Here is a 21,773-nt window from a genome sequence, read left to right as displayed (position 1 = left end):
TGGAGGCCAGCAGACCACCACGTGGGGACATACATAAAGTCCTGCAGACCAACCAAGGGTTGCCACAGATACACACTGCAGACCAAGACCAATTGCCAACACAAGTACTGTCAAAATGAAATGAAGAATACCAGGCAAACAAAAATGAAAAAGGAACTCAACACTGAAGGAGCTGCCTTAAAAATATATGGAGGGAGGTTCTTTGAGTAGAAAGCATGTGACCTGAGACAATAGCAGTTCCACATGAAAAAATTAGACACAGCAACTGAAATAGGAAAATGAATACATCCAATGAAGGAAATTATGTAAATAATTATGGAAGTTCAGTTGCATATTTCACCTACATTCCTTACTTAAAATTGTAAAAAGGCAAGGTTATAGGGTATATAATGGTATTGCTAAGCTTATAACTTATGGAAATATAATGTATTTGGTGATAATGATAAAAAAAGGTTGGTAGGAACTAAACTGTTATGGGAGAAAGGAAATTATACCAGAGGACAATATAAATTTATGAAAACAAATGAAGAGTCCAGAAATATTCGATTAAAGGAGTTGTATAACAAATTACATTAATCTATATCTGCTGTCCTTTCTTCTCCCAATGTGAGATATAAAATACATAAATGAATAACTATTGCAATGAATTTAACATATATAGATGTAATATGGAGAAAATGTGAAAAATGGAAGAGAGAATAGAACTGTACAGGAGTAGTTTTTCTATATCTCACTAGAATTTTTGTTATAAATCAGAAATATATCCTGAGAAATTAAGCTATATACTATAAACCCTGAAGCAACCATAAATCAAGAATACCTTGAAAAACTACTTAAAATTAAAATGTTACTGTAGAGTATGTTAACTTATGAAGAAGAGAAAAATAAAGAAATTAAAGAGAAAAAGAGACATATAGAAAATAAAAACTATAATGGTGAATATATATCCAATGATATCAACAGTGATGAAATGGGAATAGATTAAATGACTAAAGAAAAAAGCAGAGATTGTTAGACTGGATTAAAAAAAATAAGAACCAACAATTCATTGCCTTGAGAGAAAATGCTTTATAGGCAAAGACACAGTCTGAAATTAAAAGGGTAGAATTACAGTCCAAAGAAAGCTGGGGTCGTTACCAATGTCAAGGTATATTTTTAAGACAAAAGTTTCTAAACATTACTTCATTTTATGGTGATAAAAGGGTCAATCCATCAAGGAGACAAAATAGTTGTAAATTTTTACAGACCTTTCCACCAAGCTAAAAAATGCACGAATCAAAAGCTTTACAGAGTTGAAGCGAGAATCAGAGGATTCAAGAATGATACTTAGAGAACTGAATACTCTCTCTTAATAATGGACCAGATGTGAGAAAATCAAAAGGAAAACAAAAATCTTGAACACCTCTGAAATAGGCCTATTAGACATAGCAGTATCTCAGATTCACCCAATATCAACAAGACACATTCCTGTCAAGGGCATGTGGGACATTCTTTTAGGCTACATTGTAGGCTAAGCCCAAACAGCAGACCTGATCAATTAGAAGTGATTGAAATGATAAGAAAGAAGTGCATTCTCCTATCACAAGAGAATGAACTGCAAACTTAAAGTGAGTTTTCCTCATTTGAAGAAAAGGGTCTGGTTTTCCCCCATGCTCACAGGTACACATTCTCTTGATGCTCTTGGCTCCAATGTTCTTCACTGGTATGGCCACAAGTCCACCTTGGACAGAAGGCTGATGGTGACTACTGCTCGTCTCCAGTGCTGCATTAGGACAGGTCTGACAATATTTAACTTCTCATTTGCTCACAAGTGGTTCTTCCACAATTGTCACCAACACCCCCATGAAAGCACTTGATACCAGACCATTCTTTCTAATGGACCTGCCATTCTAAATGACTCAATCAAGCAATGGCTACTCAACACTTCTGCTTGAAGAAAGCCTTTTGATAGATAACATTGGACTTTAATAAACATAATAGAATTATTTGCCTGTTTATTTTTTGATATTTTTGATGATTGTTTAATATTGACCTTGAGTGAAAGAGTTTATATGGCATTTTGAACTTAATTAATCAAAGCCACACAAACCAGCCAAGTAACTCTGTTTAAATGAAAAAAAAAATCTGTGTGTATAGGTTAGAGAAGGGCTCAGGGACACTAGTTACTATTTTTATTGGAAAGAAAGAAAAGCATTTTGGTAGCAAAATAGAAGTGGAATTAGGTGGCTGGAAGCTATTAGAAGCATCAATGCTCCTGAAACATATTTTATCACTAGAAGATGAGCTCAAAGGGCAACAAAGACAAACTGGAATAAATGAGAGGTGTCACCATGGATTTAAGGGGTACCCGTTACACTAGGGAAGAAATGTGCTGTGCTGTGCTGTAGGTATCCATATCATTTCCATGGTTCTGCAGATTCTCACAAGATGTCTTTAATGGCCATTCCAGTATCAACTATCCTCCAGTGTACATGCACAAATTAGGAAACCTCTGGATACAGTGCAAATCAAGGTAAAGAAAATTGCTTACAGATTGGTTATATAAACAGATGAAGCTCATAGAAGCAACTATATGCTCAATTTTTAAGTCAGGTGCATACAAACTTCCTTCCCATTCCTTAGGAAGGGGACTTTGCATATTTCAAGAACTAATCATTACCTTTACAGTGATTTTCGTCCCAAGGATACACACAGTTCTGGAGTCCGTTGCAGACCAATGTATTGTTAATACACATGTTACTATGGCAGAAGAACGTGTTGCCTTCACAAGGAGCTAAAAACAAAGAACAAGAACAAGAAAGAGAGCTGTATCTTAGCTCAGTCATAAATCACTCACACTGCAACATCTATAAACACAAAAAGATTAGATTGATAATTTGCCAATAGATCAAGGCAAAAAGTCAGCCGTGCGATATTCAGAAGTGTGGCTTTAGTATTCATTGTCTCTGGCATATTTTTCTGGGGGGCTCAGCTAATAAGATGGCATGAAACCTCTGCTATGAATCCTATCATCCACAGAGGGTTCTAGCTTGTTTTTAAGTCATACATTAATTGAGCAAAACCTGTATACTGACTACTGGCGTGAATTATTCTTTACAAAGAAATTCCACATGCATAAAGTTAGTTTTGCTGTACAAAACTACATAATTGCAACACTAAAATATTTTGAAAAATATGTATCAGATAATGATGCGAAAATATTCATAAATCAATCCCTGTGAAGTCACTTAGGAATATGAAAAAAAAATACAAGTAAGTCGTGTATACTCAGAATCAAGGGGAAATTAATCCTGAACATAAGAAACAATATATTAATTCAGATTTTATATACACACACACAAAATATAACTAGCCCATTATGCAAGTATTTTATACATTCTAGTGACAGACTACAATGACCATGATCTCCAAATTATTATGCATATTTAGGCACTGTGAAGTATAACTGAAACTCCAAGAAAACATGAAAACTAGGTCTATAATTACATGGGACAGTCAATACAGCAAGGTAAAATGTTAGATATGATTTTAATGTTAAGAAAATGTTCCTTTTTATGGTTAGAAGAATGGCATGTTTAGAACAATCTCTATAGTAACACTGCACTGTAGATTAGAGTAGGTCCAGAGTCCTTTAAAACAAACTTGTTTTTACCTCTGTAATCACTGCATACCTCATGAGTTGTAATTTTTATTGTTTTAAATAGTTCTGTAATTATTATACATCTAGACATCCTGGAAAAATGTATGGCCTACACAAAATGGGTAATTTGTGATGATTAGTTGGAAGAGCAATAAAAGCCTATTGACCTATTTTGCTGTGATAGGATCAATCCTCAGGCAAGTATCCTACACTGAGCTAACCCTCCAGCCCAGTGAAGACTTTTTAAGGATAAAGATTTCTTAAAACTACAGTCATACATAATGACATTTTTTTTTTCATTTTCAAAACTAGTGCCTGTGTTTTACAATATTAGCTTTGTTAGTCTATTTGAGATATGATTCAAAATGGTCAGGAAAATATTTTGCATAAGGCAACTTGGAATACACTTCTAGAGAAATTCTTAAAGTAAAGTTCTCAAACCCTAAGAAGTCAAAAGCAAGACATAGCTATCTTGGATTTAGGCACAGTACCTCCACCCCCCACGCCCACCAATGACTTTTAAGTTCCAGGTAGAGGGTGCAAAGACTTCCTAGTCAGTTTCATATATATATGAAAAAGTAGAGAATACAGTCATTTTGAAAAGAACAGTCTCATGCCTGACATTTTATTGAGTTAGTGACTTGTTAAGCACTATTAAAAACTGCTATAATGTGAAATTTAATCATCTAATACATTACTGCAAAAATCTGCTTTTTATTATGGAGCTAAATTTGAATTTCTGTAGCCAACCATAATCGTTTTTGTAGAACTTATATGGTCTGTTGAGCAGATAATAAATGATGTCAAAATCTATACAAAAAGTGTAAGAGAGTTTTCCGCAAATTGGTTTGAATAACTGAAAAATGGTTTTGTAAAAAGCATGACTTAATTCACTGCAGTGATTTCAAAAGGCTAGTCATCCAACAAGTAAAGAATACCTATAGAGAAACATGAATATTTATTGATCCTCCATAAAGAATTGAAAACTATTATAAAAATATCTAATAGAATGGATTAACTTAATACTTCTAAATATGTAAGTAAAAGCATTGCTATATTCTGGAATTAAGTGAAGTTCAATGGTATGTTGATAAGAGCACTGAAATTTGAATTTCAAGTAGTCCACATTGGTCTTACTTGTTTCTGTTTCTTATTAATTGTGAATCTGTCAATTGATGTGCTGGAACCAGTAATCAAATTTTAGTGGTTTTACTGACATTCAATAGATAATCTAGGAACACCAATAAATCACATTCCTGATGCTTCTGGGCATTAAATAATTTTGCAAACGTGCCAGTTTAATTGGAAATCATCATCACTCTTTTTTGCATTATTTTAGGCAATGCTTCATATCTTTTCTCCTTTAGTTTTGATAATTTATAGACTTACTGGGCAAATGACAAACAAAATACGTGCATGCTCCGTCACACATAAACACACACCAAAAATGCAATTAAACACTGCATGGCTAAAAGCCAGATCTATAACATCTGTAACTTTGAACAAAAATTAATTTTTGTCTTATAAATAGCAAAAATGTAATTTTATATTGGTTTCTGAATGTAGTGAGACTGTCTGGATACTTCTCTGATAAATTTAGATAGGCAGTGGGTCCTTCAAGATTCTCATTTCTCTTCTGCTTAAGAATTCAAGGGTACTTTCTGGTAACCAACTCAAACTCACAGGAGTATTGGTCTCAAGGCCTCCTGAGCATAAACTGGGGGACCCTCATACTACAACCCCACTTCATGGGCAGAGAAAAAGAAACTGATTTGTTAAAATGCAGTGAAATAATCTAGTTGGTCAAGAGAATGGCATACATATAAAATACCATTGCTCTTGATTTAAATAACCACCTGATAGAAAGTGAACCCCATAACATTGCCAAAGGAGTCTTCCCTTCCCACTGACTTCGTCTCCCTCATGAATCAGCACAGGTGCATAGTGTCAAGTGTGCTGTTTGGGCTGTGCCATCAACTGGAATTGTAAATAAAGCTCAGCCTTGTGACTCTGGCTGCAAACAGGAAGAATGCTTATGTATTTGCTTCTTCCTTGAGCAAAAGCAGGCTTCAGAGACTGACCAGTGGCTGTGGGCATTTTCAAACTCCTTGCTCTGGGGCTGGCTAAGCATTCAGTTACCCAGTTACCACATCTGCCAAATAAGGGAAGGTAATGCTTACCCAAGAGATTGCATTATGTCCAGAACATAGTGTGGCTATACAGATGCACACAGAGGCATGTTGGTAACTGTGTGAGGAGAATGTTGCACAGAGGCTGTGAGTCAAAACATCTCATTTTGAAGCATGGGCCCAGCACTTCTTGGTTGTGTGACTCTGAGCAAACATATTCAAGTGTTTTTGTTCCAGTTTACATCTGTCTGATGGTGACAATCTTTACCACATAGAGTCATCATGAGAATTAAATGTGAAAAACTCATAAACACATAAAACAGATACTGTCCCAATGTATATGATAAATAGAGTTTAGTTATTTTTGAACTATTCTACTATGAAACTTACCAAATATAAAATAAAACTTTTCAATGCAGAGGAGATGAATGATACAAAACTTAAGGGACTTAATGGATACCGAATTTCTTAACTTGTGAAGTAGGGACTGTCATTCACAGACCCTTGTTAGCACAGCATGAGGATGGAAAATTCAAAGATATGACTGGGGTGTCCCTGAAACTAGAGATTCCGTGGGGCTTAGGCACATTTATATCCTGGAGGGTATATGTCTCTGCCACATCCTTGCCCAGCATAAAATACTATGGTTTGATTCTAAAAGGGGAGAAGGAAACAGAATTTATGCCTACTAAATATCTTGATAATTGTAAGTTTTAGCATGGGGTGGTACTATGTAATGGGAGAAAGACTTAACTGTTTAAGATATTTACTTTTGATATTCCATTTTTAACAGTTTCACAATCAAATTTTTAACAGTTTTACCATCAAAATAACATGCATTCTTTAACATCAAATTGTCAGGTAGATATTCATGTCTCATTTGGAAAGGCATGATAAACAATATTTGGAAGAGAATGCATCTTGGTTTGCTGGCTCCAATATAAAAGGAATGTTTTCTCAAAGTGTTGAGTGATCCTATACCATTGAGGCATGAATTAAAGTGATAATATTTTCTTACAATCGTAGTAACATAATTTTCAGAAATTGCATACATCCAGATTTTATATTTATAGATATTTAACTGCAATTTTTCAATTCAAAGTGTGTCCAGTGAATAGTTATCCGCACATTTCACAACAAATTCTTTGGAAACACAAAATCTAGCACAATGTTTAACTCCAGAGGGGAAGAAGTATATTGTGAGAAAGTGAGACCAAGAAACAGGGTTTGGGACTTGCTTAGAGTCAACTGCAAACTGAAGTGGTCAGAGAAATTGCACAGCAAAAAAGCCTGTTCAATTTTGTTTAACATTTAATCCAAGTAGTTCTAATTTCATTTTCTCACACACAAAAAAAATATTTTTAAACTTCAGGAAGTATCACCCTTATGTTTAAAATCATAACAAAAGATCCTTAATTCTTAAGGAGATATAGAATAGTCTAGGATATTACAAGACATAAACTTGGTTGATAAATAAGAACATACTTTTGAAAAACTATAAAAACTCTTATGGAAATGTTACTGAAAATACAAAAGTCAAAATGCAATAGTGATTTCTAAAAATTACTCCAACTATACTGTATTTAGCACTTTTCAGATTTTTTATGGACATATACACACAGAATTAAAAGTATATGTATAAAAACACCCATGTAGTTTCATTATTGGGAAAAATATCATAACATTTCAGGAAAAGAATACTAAATGTTAACCAACAAATCCAATTTTGTCTTTGGGATTTTTGAGTTTGTAAATGGTAATTCTTGCATGAAATCTATGCTTTTCTATATTCAAGAATAAATAACTTAAAAAGTATTTCATTATTTCTAGGCTTTGGTTGTTTTCATTTTTAATTTTTTCCTTTTGTTTTTTTTCCTTTTCTTTTAAACTTACATCTGTTCCCATTCTGACCACAAGGTGGCGGCCACACACTAAATTTCAGTGACAGTGTTTCAATCCTTCATTAGGATTGCACGCACCTGTGACTAACCACGTTTATATGCACATCCTACTGACTCTTTAGAAAGAAACTATTTAGCAGGAGACAACAGAAATAATTTTGAGCACATTTTAATTAGGAAGCAAGAAAGATGGATAGCCAACATACAAAATTAAGGAAGTTTTACAGAGTGTGTTAAATAAGGAATCTTAAAACACTTACAATGCCACAGACCTCACCATGAGTGCACCATCGTTCTCTTGTGTGTCTGATCTGTCTGATCTGTTAGCAAGCACTGTTTTGAATCCACAATTAAAGGGCTTTATACTTATAGTTGTTACTTGAATGCTGAATCTATTAAAGCTTATTCTACCTGGATTATTCCATTCTCTGTTTTTTAAAATAAATCCAGTAATTCACTAAATATTATTCAAGAACTATTAAAATAAAATTGAAGTAAAAGGGGTAGATTTTTCTCTGAAACACTGATAATTCAAAGACCTGTATTTGTGACTAGTAAAACTATCATTTGTAGATTAACTCAAATAAATCATAATACTGCATCAAGAAAATCTGCAATTAAAGGTGATATTTTATAATATGTTTCTATGATTCCACTGATCATCTGAACATGCACAAGTCCCAGGGTCAAATGACCCTCTGGCCACGCCCACCCACCATTCTCCCTGCATGTCCCCCTCATTTCCTGCTTCCCTTATAATCCTGTCTTCTACCTCTGCCAGCCTGTGGGCACAGCCGCGCACTCCTTCACACACATGCACACTTACCGCACATCCGCCCACACCCCAGTGCCACACCCACTCCCCTGGGACTTCTGCTTCTTTTCTTTCTTCATTTTCAACCTTTCCTCAGTCGTAATCTGAGCGGCGCTAAGTTTCTTAGGGCCTTGCTGTGTTGCTGAGGCTTGCCTTGACCTTGTGATCCTCCTGCCTCGCCTCCCGAGTCACTGGGGATTGGAGCCATGCACCCCTGCACGCAGCTTGGACCCATGTCTACGTTTATTAAAACTTTCTGAACCTCAAGATGCTATGGAGCCTCTTGCTGTGTTCGGGTCAGAGATGTGAAAAAGAGCTTCACATTGTTTTAATCATGTCGACATTATATACAATTAGGTAGTGAATCCATACTACACAGCAAAATCTAGCACACCCGAAACTCCATTGATTTTATTCGTAGTGATTTTGATCAATTTAGGTGTGCTCTCTGCCTTCTGAGGCCACGTTGCTGGTGTCTGCAGATGTCTCTAGTCAGATTTCCAGAGCCACCAGGGGCTCCCTCTCTTCTCCCGCCTCGGCGATGCCCTCAGCTGTACTCTGAGCCCACGCCCTTGACTCTGGGCTCACACCCGGCTCTGACTCATGTCTGAGAACCAGACTTGCCCTGATCATTCAAACGGCTTCTTAACATCTCCACTTAGAATTCTAGTTACTGTCTCACGTGAAGCAGGGCTGACTGGGACCACTGAGGATCCTTATCACCCTAGTCCTCTTAGTGCCCTCGTCCACCTTGATTCTTCCCCCACACAGAGTACAGGGTCCCGCCTCCCCCCAGCCCTGCAGGCTCAGGATTTTCCTGAGTCCTTTCTTCCTGGACAGCCTTGGGCAAACTAGCCATCACTTGTGCCTCAACTCCAGGCTCTTGTTAGAATCTCCACTGCTGCCACAGAGCATGACCACCTCACCCTCTGCACAGGGTCCTTGGAGACAGGTGCCACTGGGCGATTGGCCACTGGGCAGTCTCAACCAGACCGTGATTCCCCACTGCTAGAGATACTCCAGTTCCTTGCTTGTAGACTTAATTCCAAGTCCTTAGCTCACAGTGGCTTCTATGCTCACAGCCCCTGACTGTCCCAGGCCTACCTGTGCCTCCGAAGCTCAGACGTCACCAGCACCAGTACAGCACATGCACCTCATCCCTGCTGCCCCACAGGTGACCCCGGGGGTTTCCTCCACTGCCCTTGTTAGGAACTGAGCTTTCTCTCTTTAATTAACTTACATGAGCATCATTTACCTCCTCTTCTCAGACCAAATGGTAAATCCCTGTGCTGCTTCATTAGGTGCTGAATGCAGGCTTGCTGGCAGGCCACGTGCCCCAGTGGAAATTCTGGAGGCGGCACCATGTGTATGAAGTGCTACCCTTTCACTAGATCTGACAGTGGCTTTGATTTCTAAGGAATTTCAAGCTTTTCCTGACAAAGTTGATGGAGGAAAAGAACTGAAACATCAGAGATGGTAATGATAAGTAATCAATTCAGTATGCACTTTTGAAACTTCAAGACTGGATTGAAAATGTATATTTTGCTTTAATTGCCATTTTTAACTGTGGTATTTTAATTATAGGAGCAAAATTGTTAGAAAGTATAAAATATATCAGGCCTCAACATTGCCCCCAAAACAAATGTTTGGTTTTTTTCCCCTAAAATAAATGGAAAAATTTCCCCTGCCACCATATTTTAACCTTCATGTGGCCCTTATGCTGCCTAGATACAAGAAATGGCAATCTATTTGAAAAATGCTGAAGAAATTTGAGGTCAAAAATAGATTTGTGCATCTTCTCTTCATGTCCTGCATTATTTTCATGTTTGTTTTGAAAAAATCAATATCTGTTCCCAAAATGCTGTGACTAGAGTAATCATCGAAAATATTCAGCATTTTCAAGTAAGTTACATCTTACTCTCCTTTTTAAAATATGGGACATTCTGTTCATGAACTTGAGTTTAATCTCACATATAATTATTATATTCCTCCTCAACCATGCATTCCTGCTATTTTAAAAGATATTATTTTAAGAAAACAGAAAGACATTTTATGTGAAAATTATATTCTGCAGATAGGGACAATTTCGTTCCTGTCACATGGTGTGAACCACATTGCGAGTTATCTATTCCTTTTTCATTCCAAGAAATTACTGTATATTTTTATGCTATCATCTCTGCCTTGGGTCAGCTGCACAATGATTTACTCATTTTGTGCAATTAGATGCTGCAATTATACAATGAGGAGATCCTGAATTGCTTTGAGTCTGCACTCTGATTATTATTAGGCCTGCGATGCGAGGTCCAGGGTTCGTTTAGGTGGCTGTTTCATGCATGTAGGCAACACTTGGTTCATTTAGACATATAGTTCTTATAAAGGTACCCTACTTGGTTTCACTGATAAACATGCCAAAATCCAAAAAGATAACTTGCAGTAAATAAAGACCACAGACCCTGGAGCTGGTGATTCTGTACTTCATGTGCTAATGAATCAAGATACTCATTTTCTGTCTCCATGGAGCAAACCTATAGTGTGATGGAGGTGAACTACAGCGGCTGCAGAACCAGAATCAGAGAGATCTTGCATATTATCCCAATGGATCCTTCTAAAAATCACAGGAAGCCGGCTGTCTTCATGTTTGTCCACGGCGTGGCTTGGGCCCACTACAGCAGACCGCATGGCCAGTGAACCTTCAGCAAAGGCCCCACAGGCTGAGCTCTTCAGGCAAGAAACACAGGAGCTAGGTTGTTTAAATTAATGTGATTGTTTTGATCTAACAAGTCACTAGAATGAATTGACTTTAATGTTATGTGATTCATTAAACTACGTGTCTATAAACACATAAAATTTTTTTTTCAGGGATTGGAGTCACCATGTCAAAAATGAAAGTCCATCGAGAATACCTTTCAAATTTAAAATACTTTTGACAGGTGTTTTCTTTTATGGTATGATTGGGCTGAAAGAAAATTCTAAAAAGGTGAAAAAGAAGAAGATAGAGGAGAGAGGGAAGAAAGGAATGAGGGTGGTGCCTGGCAGATGATATACTTTCACCACTTTCCTTAGCTTAATCGCCTCGTTGCATTTGAAAGTGAGGAGTGTTAACTATCAAGGTTTCAGTGTGCTATGATCCTGCTTGCAGGGAGATATTCGATTGGCTGTTTGCTCAGTTCCCGATACATGTATTCAAAACTTTACCCATCACTGTGATGTTTCCCCATTTTTTTGGAAAGGGATTAGAAGTCTAAAGTCTAATCATTACTTACAACAAAGGGGCAGAACTAATTGGCTGGCCCTGAGCACATGCTCTTACAATTCTTGTCATCTTATTATAGACTTATTTTTAAACAACAAAACAAGTTTTTAAAAGTTAATTTGTAATTTTGTTTCTGGAAAATAGTAAGCATTAGTTTTAAACTTCTAAACACATATTCACTTTAAAATTCCAAACACATATTCAATTTATATCAATGTAAATTATATTGATCTTTGGAGCACATTTCCATTTTTGTAGATATTTCTGTAGTAAAAAAATAATTAATTAAAAAAATAATACCCTAATGGTTAGGGGGCAAGGGAAGAATGGAGGTACTTTGGATGGAGCAGAAGGGAAGTGTGTGGGGAAAAAGATGGTAGAATGAGACAGACATCATTACCCCTATGTATGAGTATGATTACACAAACGGTGTGACTCTGTATCATGTACAACCAGAGAAATGAAAAGTTGTGCTCCATTTGTGTAAAACAATAAAATTTAAAAAAACAAAAAATTAATGATTTCTTTATAGAGATGAGAACTTAATAGTTGTGAGGTGGACATGTGTTCAGATGCACTGTTATCAATTGGCATTGTATACAATTGAGCTTCAAGATTACCTAATTAGTCTTCCCATAATTTCAGACAAACAGCTCATCAGTTAATAAAATAAGAAAAAAGTAGAAGAGAAATATCAAATCTACTGTGGTAAACTGAGCAATGTCCTCTCCCTCGGTGTCCCCCATGTTAATTATCAGAGCCTTTGAAGATTACAGTCTGTGTCCAAAAACCTTCACAGGTGCAATGAAATTAAGGCCTTCCAGGTGGAGAGACTTCCCTGGATCATCCAGGTGGGTCAGTGTAATCAGTAGACACAGAGGGAGAGAGAAGGCGATTGGGACAGAGGTGGTGTAACAGAGAACAGAATTATGCATGGTGCTGTGCTGCTGGTTCTGAAGAAGTGACATGGGCCAAGAATACAGCCCTGGAAAAATGTAGGGGACCTTCTTTCCCCACAACCCTCCAGAAGTGGCAGATCGTAAACGAACTGTTGTTTAAACACTGCGTTACAACTACAGTAGGAAACTGATGCACCATGAATAGCAAGGGCCGGCAGCTCCAGTGGTCAGAGCATTGGCTGGCCAGCCTTCTGCAGAGGTAGGGCTGCTGTCCACACAGCAAGGAGGAGAAGTGGCCACCAGAAATGGAAAAGTAGGAATGGACCTCCACTTGGGAGGACAGCTGCTGTCAACCAGGAGTCTCTGACAATCCACATTGGGACTGGCTGTGAAATGTGCCCAGGGTAACATCTTTCTGTCTTTACAATGTGGAGGTGAATTCAAGGGTATGTTCACTCAGAATCAAGTGGGAGGCAAGTGCTGAGGCTCTAGTGTCCCGGGAGGTTGCACACTGCAGGGCTTAACCGAGGAACTCAACCCCCAGTACTTGGTTGAATGCATGTCGGATGACAAACTGGAAAATCTCTATTGTGGTGAATTCACAGTGGTTTTTTTTTTTTAGTCTGAGATAATAGATTATTAGACAGCAATGACATACCCTTAGTTATCAGCATAACTAAAACTGTATTGATCACTTGTTTTCTGAAAATATAAATGAGTAGTAATCATCTCAATTTAGAAAATAGTATGTACAGTCTTATTTTCCCAGACTTAATACATCCAATTAGATCTTGATTTCATATCTACTAACAAAACAATATAAATATCCCAAAAAGCAGAAAAAAAGAAAGAATAAAGAAATCTTCATAACCTAAAAATAATTACTATTGATATCTTAATTTCATTGTCCTCTATATATGTGTTATGTGTTGGCCAGGTGCTGTATACTAAATATCGATCCCATATATTTATAGTATATTGGTGATGACATGTGTGTTGATTTCTACATGCTCTTAGTGACTTGTTTCGGTACAATTTTAGGCCCGCTTTCACCCACCCCATCATCTTAACAATGAAGTCAATGTGTGCTCCTAGGACCACTGAGCCAAACCACTTAGCATTTTCCATTTTTTTCCATTATTTCAAACACACCCGTCACATAGTCCATACTCACAGAGGTTACTAGCCTAGAGGATGAGGTGAGGCCCATCTTGGTCTGCTCTGTGTTCTGTAATTCTGTGGCCTAGTTTTGCACAGCCCTTCAGAATACTTTCCTTTTCCTCCCAGCAGCATTTTGCTCTCACCTCACCCTGCCTCCTCCCAATTGGGCATCCCATCCCTTTGTTAATAACTGGGCACATGAAAGGCAATGGCATCATGATTTGACATTATCCTGTGCACTTTTGCTTCCTAGACAACTTATCATTTGCTCTTTCTCTGTAAATCAATCTTTCACTCCTTTTGCCTCATTTTCTAACAGGATGCTTACACTTTTGTTTTGTCTTATTCAATGTTTATTCTTTGGAGAATAAAAATTTACTTATTGCCTGAGGTTTATCTTGCCAATTGTTCTCTGATTCATCTTTCCCCTATTTATTGTACCTACAATGTTTTCATATTAACACATACTTTAAATTTTATGTTTGAGTAGAGCGATATTTTCTCTTATCCATACTGTTTTTATGGGTACTTTAAGAAAACCTGCCAAACTATGACACATGTCCAGCATTTCCCCAGCATGCTTTGTGTACACTTTAAGTTTATACCTATACCATCTGGTATTTATACCCCTATAAGACAGATATCAGGAAATACTTCCTACACCAAAAAGTGGTCTTGATCTTATTAGGACACATCAATTCATAATTCTGAGGTATTTAGACATATGTCCAGATCAATCTACAATTTAGAAAACACTATATTTGGTCACACTGCCTTCTTTAGTACACAAAATTTTCTTTGTTTGGAGAAAAGCAGGATAAATGCAATGCCTTTTGACCTTAGGAAGTACCACAGAGTTGTAGTTGTATTTGCCTTCACCTGTTTTTTTTTTTAGAGAAAAACCATTATTGTTGAATAAATATTATTTCTGTGAAATATTGCTCTGAGAAGATTCATGGTTTTTTCCCGTCTTTTCTCTTTCGTATTTAAATAAAGAATTCCAATTTGAAAATGTGCTCCTTTACTTTTCTGTAACTAACATAAAGTCATCTTTTTTCTGTTTTGTTCTGAGAAGTGGTTACAAAGATAAACTTGAGCAGATTATTGTCAGCATATTTGGTGCATATTCTCAAAGTGTCACTGAACATGGTGAACCAACTCACTGACATTTAAAGTTATCATCTGTAATTATTTCTTGTTTAAGATCCATCAAATTTAGTTTATTGAGTTTTACTTAGTTATTTCAAAATTAGAAACAAGCACTATCCAGGACAGAATGCCAACTTTGTAAACAAGAGCCAGATGGAAGGCTGTACCATGTTCTAGACAGGAAAATATAATAAAACTGAGGGCTGAAATCATAACCCATCACCTGCAGAAGATCAAGGATCCAACTAATACAGACAAGTGCTGAGAAAAACACTCTGCTAGCAGGAATTCAGCTTTGTAGAATAAAAAGTTTTATTGGGTAATTACTAAAGTCAATGAGGAAGCGTGCGGTGGGAGGTGCAGAACAGAATACCAGATATAAATGAAGATTCTGTGCAGTGAGTCACACCCTTGAGTTGAATTTGAATGAGTGTGGTTCAGTAGCACGTTAGGAAAAGCAACCATCTTACTCAGCTGTGTGCATCAACTTCTGAGTGCTCAATTGTTTACACAGCAAAAATGCAAATAGGAATAACACAATGAAAAATCACTGATGCTTAGGCTTAGAAGATAGTGGTAGTTACTCAATTTTTAGGGTCAACTGATGTTGGAGTAGTTATTTTTCCTTGCTTTTGTATAATTATTTCTTGGCACAGCTCATGAACTACCAAATTCAGAAATAGTAATATATTCATAATCAGTAATATATGAATGTTTTTAAGTAATATGTTAAGATTGACACTTATATCATTAAAAATACACATCATTGCAATAGGAATATGTTGGTTTCTATGACTGAGTCCTAAAGTACCCTAAAATTACTGTCTTAAAACAACAACCATTTGTTATCATGCCCTTGTTCATGTCACACCTCTGGGTAGGACTCAGATGAGTTCTTTCTTAGGGCTGTACAGTTTAATGCCAAGGTGTGAGCTTGGGTTGGGTTCTCAGGTAAGCAGGTGGGTATCTTCGACTTCATGGTGCTGGGGGAACTCAGTACTTTGGATTTATAGGACAGGGCTACCTGCTTTCTTGCTGCTTTCCAACTGAAGGATCCTAAGCTCTAGAATACCACCTGTAACTCCCTGCCTAGGTCTTCTATGTGACAGTTTGTTCCTCTGTGGCCTGCAGGAACAGGAGCTACAGCGAGGAATCTTTCTGATTTCTTCCATTCCTGGGTTTCAGAACTTCTTTTAAGTGGGAATATTTGATTAGGCCAGACCCACTAAGATGGTTTCCTTTTAGATTCATGTAAAATCAACTGATTAGGGACTTTAACTCCATGTGCAACATTACTTTTGTCATATCACATAAACATGATCATGGAGAAATCACCCATTACTTCCACAGATTCTGTATCCAAGGGAAAGACCAAAGTTTGTGCAACCAGGGTTAGAAATGTTGGAGTCCTGAGAGAATTCCCATCATTCTTCTCTGGCTGCCAGTGCTTCATCATACATTTGCCTTTGCCCAAGGTTTCCATGAATATCATTCTGTGACACATTGACTCAAAGCCCAAAATGTGATATAAAACTCATCGGCTTGAAGTTGGAAATCTTGTCATCTAAATTATCAAAACCCTTTGATGAGATTTCTGGGTGTGATCCTTGATGATTCTGAAAGCCCAGGGGAAGTTTATCTCCATGTACGGGCACAGGAAACCAAAGAGACAAGATCTCTGGCCCCCAAATTCCCAGCACATTGTGGGGGGCAGGTTTAAAATTCTGGTTCAAAGGGAAAATAGAGGCAAAGAGGAGTAACTAGGTTACCATCCTTTGGAAATCCATGAGGGGAGATGGTGATTTTTCTTGAGTATGTTTTAAGGTCCAAGAATCAGCCTTCTGTAGCTCCTGGCTCTGCCGAGTTCTCTCATGCAACGTAAAATGATATGCAGCTGAGTAGTTTTATCAGATTGCTTCATTTGGGGGTTCTGACAACCTTTTCTTTTGCTTCTCTGTCCCTTTCAATCCAAGTTGACAGTATTTCTGCTGAAATGATTTTCTTAAGAACCTTGTAGGCCTTGCGTGAGATTCAGTGAGTTTTGCTGCATTAAATGAAGCCACCCCTATAAATCACTTTGAAATGGTCCTTTCTCTGGGCTCCTGCTGTGAAGGCCAGAAGTCTGTGCCCTTCATCCTTCTGGATGCCTGCTACTTTGATGTAGAGGCACAATTTCACCTCTTCAAAGCACAATTTTGTTGCTAAATACTGTGTGCTTTGATGCTTCCAATGGCTTGGCAAAGCCTGTACAGCCACAAATTCAGCCTTTTCTCTAAGTCATACTTTCAGCAAACACTTTTACTACCATGGATGGTGGGCGTTTTCAAAACAATTTTGTTCAAATACACTTTGGGTCTAATTGTTCTTCCTTTGATTTATTTGTCCCCTCTCACATGTACCATAAGCAGCAAGAAGAACCCAGTTGACATCTTTGGCACCTTACTGGGCAGTGACTTCGCTGGGCAGTCCATGATCACAACCTTGACACTGGGGGTGCGCGAAGGTTGGCAGCATCCTGGCAAGACCCAATTTTCCTGAGCTTTCTGCCACTATAGACCAGGGATTCTCTTTCTTTCAGTTTCTGATAACAGATCTGAACTGCCCGCGGGGCCTCACAGGCCCCGCGAGTCCAATTCCCCACCATCTGGGCAGGCAGTCTAGGCTGCACCCTTCAGGCTCCTAAAAACACCTCTGACCACAGGAGCTCAGACTATAACAAAATGCCATGAACCAGGTGGTTATAATCCACAGAATTTCATTCCTTACAGTGCTGGGGGTTTCAAGGTCAAGATCCAGGCACTACAAATTTGGTATCAGTGAAGTGCGGGGTGCTCTCATAGATTCCTGCCTTCTCACTCCAGCCTCACATGGAAGAGGGCTACGTGGTCTCCCTTGGGCTCTTCTGTCACGGGACAACCCCATTTCCAAGGACTCTGGCCCCCCGAAATGATCACCTCACAGAGGTCCCACCATCTCAGGGGGGTGAGAGTCTCCATAAATGGATTTTGAAATGACAAAAACATAGATTAAGTATTATCTATATTATTATTTGCCATATTACATTATGTATGCAATTATATATTATATGATATAAGCACAGAATTTGTATAGTTATTTCTATGGTTTGAATGGAATTTGTGACCCGTATAGGACTCAGGAGTTAAAAACCCCACTTGGAAGTATTAAGAGGGTGGAAATTGAATCTGACTATGGATTTTAGAAGTGAAGTCTTTGAGAAATGGTTAGGAATAGATAAAATCATCAGATTAGATTAAATCCTGGTAACTGTTGAAGAGGGGAGAGAGCAGAGGGTAGACATGCACACACACTGAGCCATTTCTTACCATGTGATGCCCTTTATGACCTTGGGGCTCTGCCAGCACCAGATGCAGTCCTGGACTGTCATGGTTCGGATGTGAGGTGTCCCCCAAAAGCTCACGAGTGAGATGATGCATGAAGTTTCAGAGGAGGAATGATTGATGAGGTTATAAGAATCTTAACCCAGTGAGTGAATTAATCCCCTGATAGGGATTAACTGAGTGGTAACTGAAGTGGTAGGGTGTGGCTGGGGGATGTGGAAACTGGGGTGTGGCTTTGGGTATGTATTTGTTTCTGGCAAGTGGAGTCTCTCTCTCTGCTTCCGGATATGATGTGAACTTCTTCCCTCCGCTATGCTCTACCGCCATGATGCTCAGTTTCACCTCAAGTCCTGAGGAATGGAGCTGGCCTGCTGTGGACTAAGACCTCTGAAACCCTGAGCCCTCAAATATCAGGAAATACCTTGATTTCAATGAATAAGGACCTGGTCTATGCCCACACAGTTCATTACCCATGATTCCATGTTTGGTTCATGTAATGGTAGAATTTTGTATGATTTTTGCCAATGAAGCAGAAACAAAACATCAGGATTAAAAAAAAAAAAAAAAAAAAAAAAAAAAGCACTTCAAACACCCTAATCTATTCAGGATGCTACAGCTCCATGCCACAGCTCATCAACAACAGAAACACGGAGCTCACAGTTCTGGGGGCTGGAAGTCCAAGATCAAGGCTCACGCAGCCTTGTGTCTGGTCAGTGCCCCTTTCCTGGCTCACAGTTGGAGCTCCTCACTGTGCTACACAGCAAGGAAGAAGAGACAAAGCAGCTGAGACCCTTCATCAAGGCACAAACCCCTTTCACGAGGGATCTGTCCTCATAACTGAATAGTCTCCCAAGTACCTAAAGCCTCACACTGGTGATTAGAACTCCAATATGGGCATTTGGGAAAGACAGACAGCCAGAACACAGTGGTCAGCATGACACTGGGGGTGCGCGAAGGTTGTGGGGGAGGCTTACTGTAACTGTCCAAGGTGATCACGAGAACGCCATCCAACTCTCCCACCCCTAGTGGTCATTTATCCACTGTACAGGCACATCAAGGGTCAGGGGCTCTTTTCCCCTAGGCAGGAAGAACACGCTGGTTCACTCACCAATACTGGATTGGCTCCCAGAGACTACTTAATCTTTCAGAGCCAAGAGAGATATCAGAAAATGTTAATACGGTTTCAAATACCTACTGAAATAAAGATGCACTAACTCTAACATATTACTCAGCTCCAGAAGTAAAAACATGTTTCACAACATGCTGCTGGAACCTGACATCACGTGGGGAAGGGCGTTGATCACACCTACGTGTGGTGTGGTATCAATTTGCCATTTCTTATATACGTAGGCCACTAAAGACTCATAGAATTTAATAATCTATTCTAGAGTTAAAAAGAACCACAGATGCTAGTGATTTTTTGTTGTAGTACTGAACAAAGTAGTAGACCAGTCAAGCTGGATGGCAGTTGATCGTCCATTTCCAGGCTGAGTCACTATCCACAGCCTCCTTACGGGCACCCGTGCAGTTCTTCTAGCTCACAGCTCACGTGACCTAGGCAGCTCCCCTCTAGTTGTCCTCAGTAGCTCCCTGTGATCGTCCAACCCTGATCTGACCTTAGGCGTTGATCCACATGCTGGAGCACGCGCTTGTGTAGCTATCACACTGTGAACCACAACACAGAGCCCAAGAGGGGCACACCTTCTCTCTGGCGTTTGTCATGACCCTGCTGGTTTCCCGTCTTCGTCAGCTTCCTCCAGTTGACTACTCTCCTTGAGGAAACCCAGAATAGAACAGAGGGCACCTCTTCCATTTTGACCGTGCAACCTCCATGAGCCCACATTTTTCACAATTACTGCATTTCCTTAATACACAGCTTAAATGATTTTTGTCTATTATAGCAGAAGTTTGGCTCATATTGAGTCTAAATGAATCTTTAAATCTTAAGAGTCAAGATTCCTCCATGCTCTTGTCTAGTTTATTTTTAAAATATAATAATATATTTTTCATTTTAAGCCTAATGCATTTAAAAATACAGCTCTGATAATTATTCCAGATTTTTCATGATGTTTAAAAAATCTAGAATATGTATGTCATCTAACATATTAGACTGCCTTCCATATTTTTGTCATTTAAATTGAATTAAAATGGTATTGTCCAAAATGGGGAAGAATATTGAATACATAAAGGACCCTATGGAGTGGCCAAATATAGCCAATCAACATATATATCTCACATAGTTTTTGTGGTAAAAACAATACTCGCTACCAGCAGTGTTCAAGAACAAGATACATTACTATTAGCTAGATTGAACCTTTTCACAATGTATATATGCTTCAAACCATCATGGTGCAAATGATAAATATATACAACTGTATCTGCCACTTTAAAGAAATAATGAAAATATTTATTAAACTTCAAAAAATGGTTAAGAAGGTATATTTTATGTGATTGTGTATCTTATCACAAATGCAAACTAAAGTAATTTAAAGTAGACATAATCCTAAACCTTCACCAAAGGTACCATTAATTAAATTCGCAGAGCAAGCTGTAGGAAGATATTAAACTGTTATACTGTAGGATGAACTCCTTCATATTGTAGTCCAGAAAATGTTAATACGATGCACTAACTGTAACATATTACTCAGCTCCATGTTTACAACATGCTGTTGGAATCTGACATCACTTGGGGAAGGACGTTGATCAACTGGAGGGTGGTACCAAGATTTAAGAAGATTAAGTGACATTCAGTGGTTCTAACCTCATGAAGTTCTCCAATTGGGCAATTAGTGGAAAATTTAAAGACAAAATTATTTATTCATTATATAAAAAAATTGTCTAATACATTTAACTCTTGTGAATTAAAATACATCTGTGTGTGTGTGTGTGTGTGCGTGTGTGTATTTTTTTTTTTTTTTTTTTTTTTTTTTTAAGGCTGAGGATGTAGCTCAGTGATAGAGCACTTGCCTAGGGAATGTGAAGCTCTGGGTTGCAAAAGAAAGAAAAGAAAATGTGCTGTCCATGGGCCATTGTGCTACTGACCATAATAAAAAACTGAAATCTCATAAGCATTGTATTGTCTTTTTTATTTAAACAAGTATAGGTTTTGAAATAAAAGGTGTTGATTCTTGAAAGCTGAATTTATCAGGATTCTTTTTGATTTGCAGAACCTTGTAAAATATGAAAGTCTCAGGGTTTCTGAGATGTTGCAAACATGTCTATTGATACAATTCACTATTTGTTAGGATATAAGTTTCTAACATTGCTGCAGAGGCTAACTTTGAGTATCACCTATGGTGTCATTGTTGACATTTTTATGAAGCTTTTTCTATTTGCTGATTTTTGAAGCAATTCCCTCTCTTTCCATGCTTTATTTGTGACTCTGTAATCACAAACCTATTTTAAATAAATGGGACTGCAAGAGAAGCTTTACTAAAGTGAACCTACCAAATATTTTTATGCAGGTTT

At 38.0% G+C, this 21,773-nt stretch overlaps 1 protein-coding gene across 1 annotated transcript in view; it reads right to left on the bottom strand.

Annotated features, from left to right (window-relative positions):
- Nucleotides 1-21,773, bottom strand: part of Neto1 (neuropilin and tolloid like 1) — a 101,015-nt gene that overhangs the window by 2,744 nt on the left and 76,498 nt on the right. Inside the window, exon 8 of the mRNA XM_076837066.2 lies at nt 2,660-2,773. Coding sequence (XP_076693181.1) covers nt 2,660-2,773 — 114 coding nt within the window. The remainder of the gene's footprint in view (nt 1-2,659; nt 2,774-21,773) is intronic.

Source organism: Callospermophilus lateralis, chromosome 17 (assembly GCF_048772815.1).
Source record: "Callospermophilus lateralis isolate mCalLat2 chromosome 17, mCalLat2.hap1, whole genome shotgun sequence".
NCBI lineage: Eukaryota > Metazoa > Chordata > Mammalia > Rodentia > Sciuridae > Callospermophilus > Callospermophilus lateralis.
Note: the sequence above shows the minus strand (reverse complement) of the source record. Positions and strands in the feature narration are given on the sequence as shown.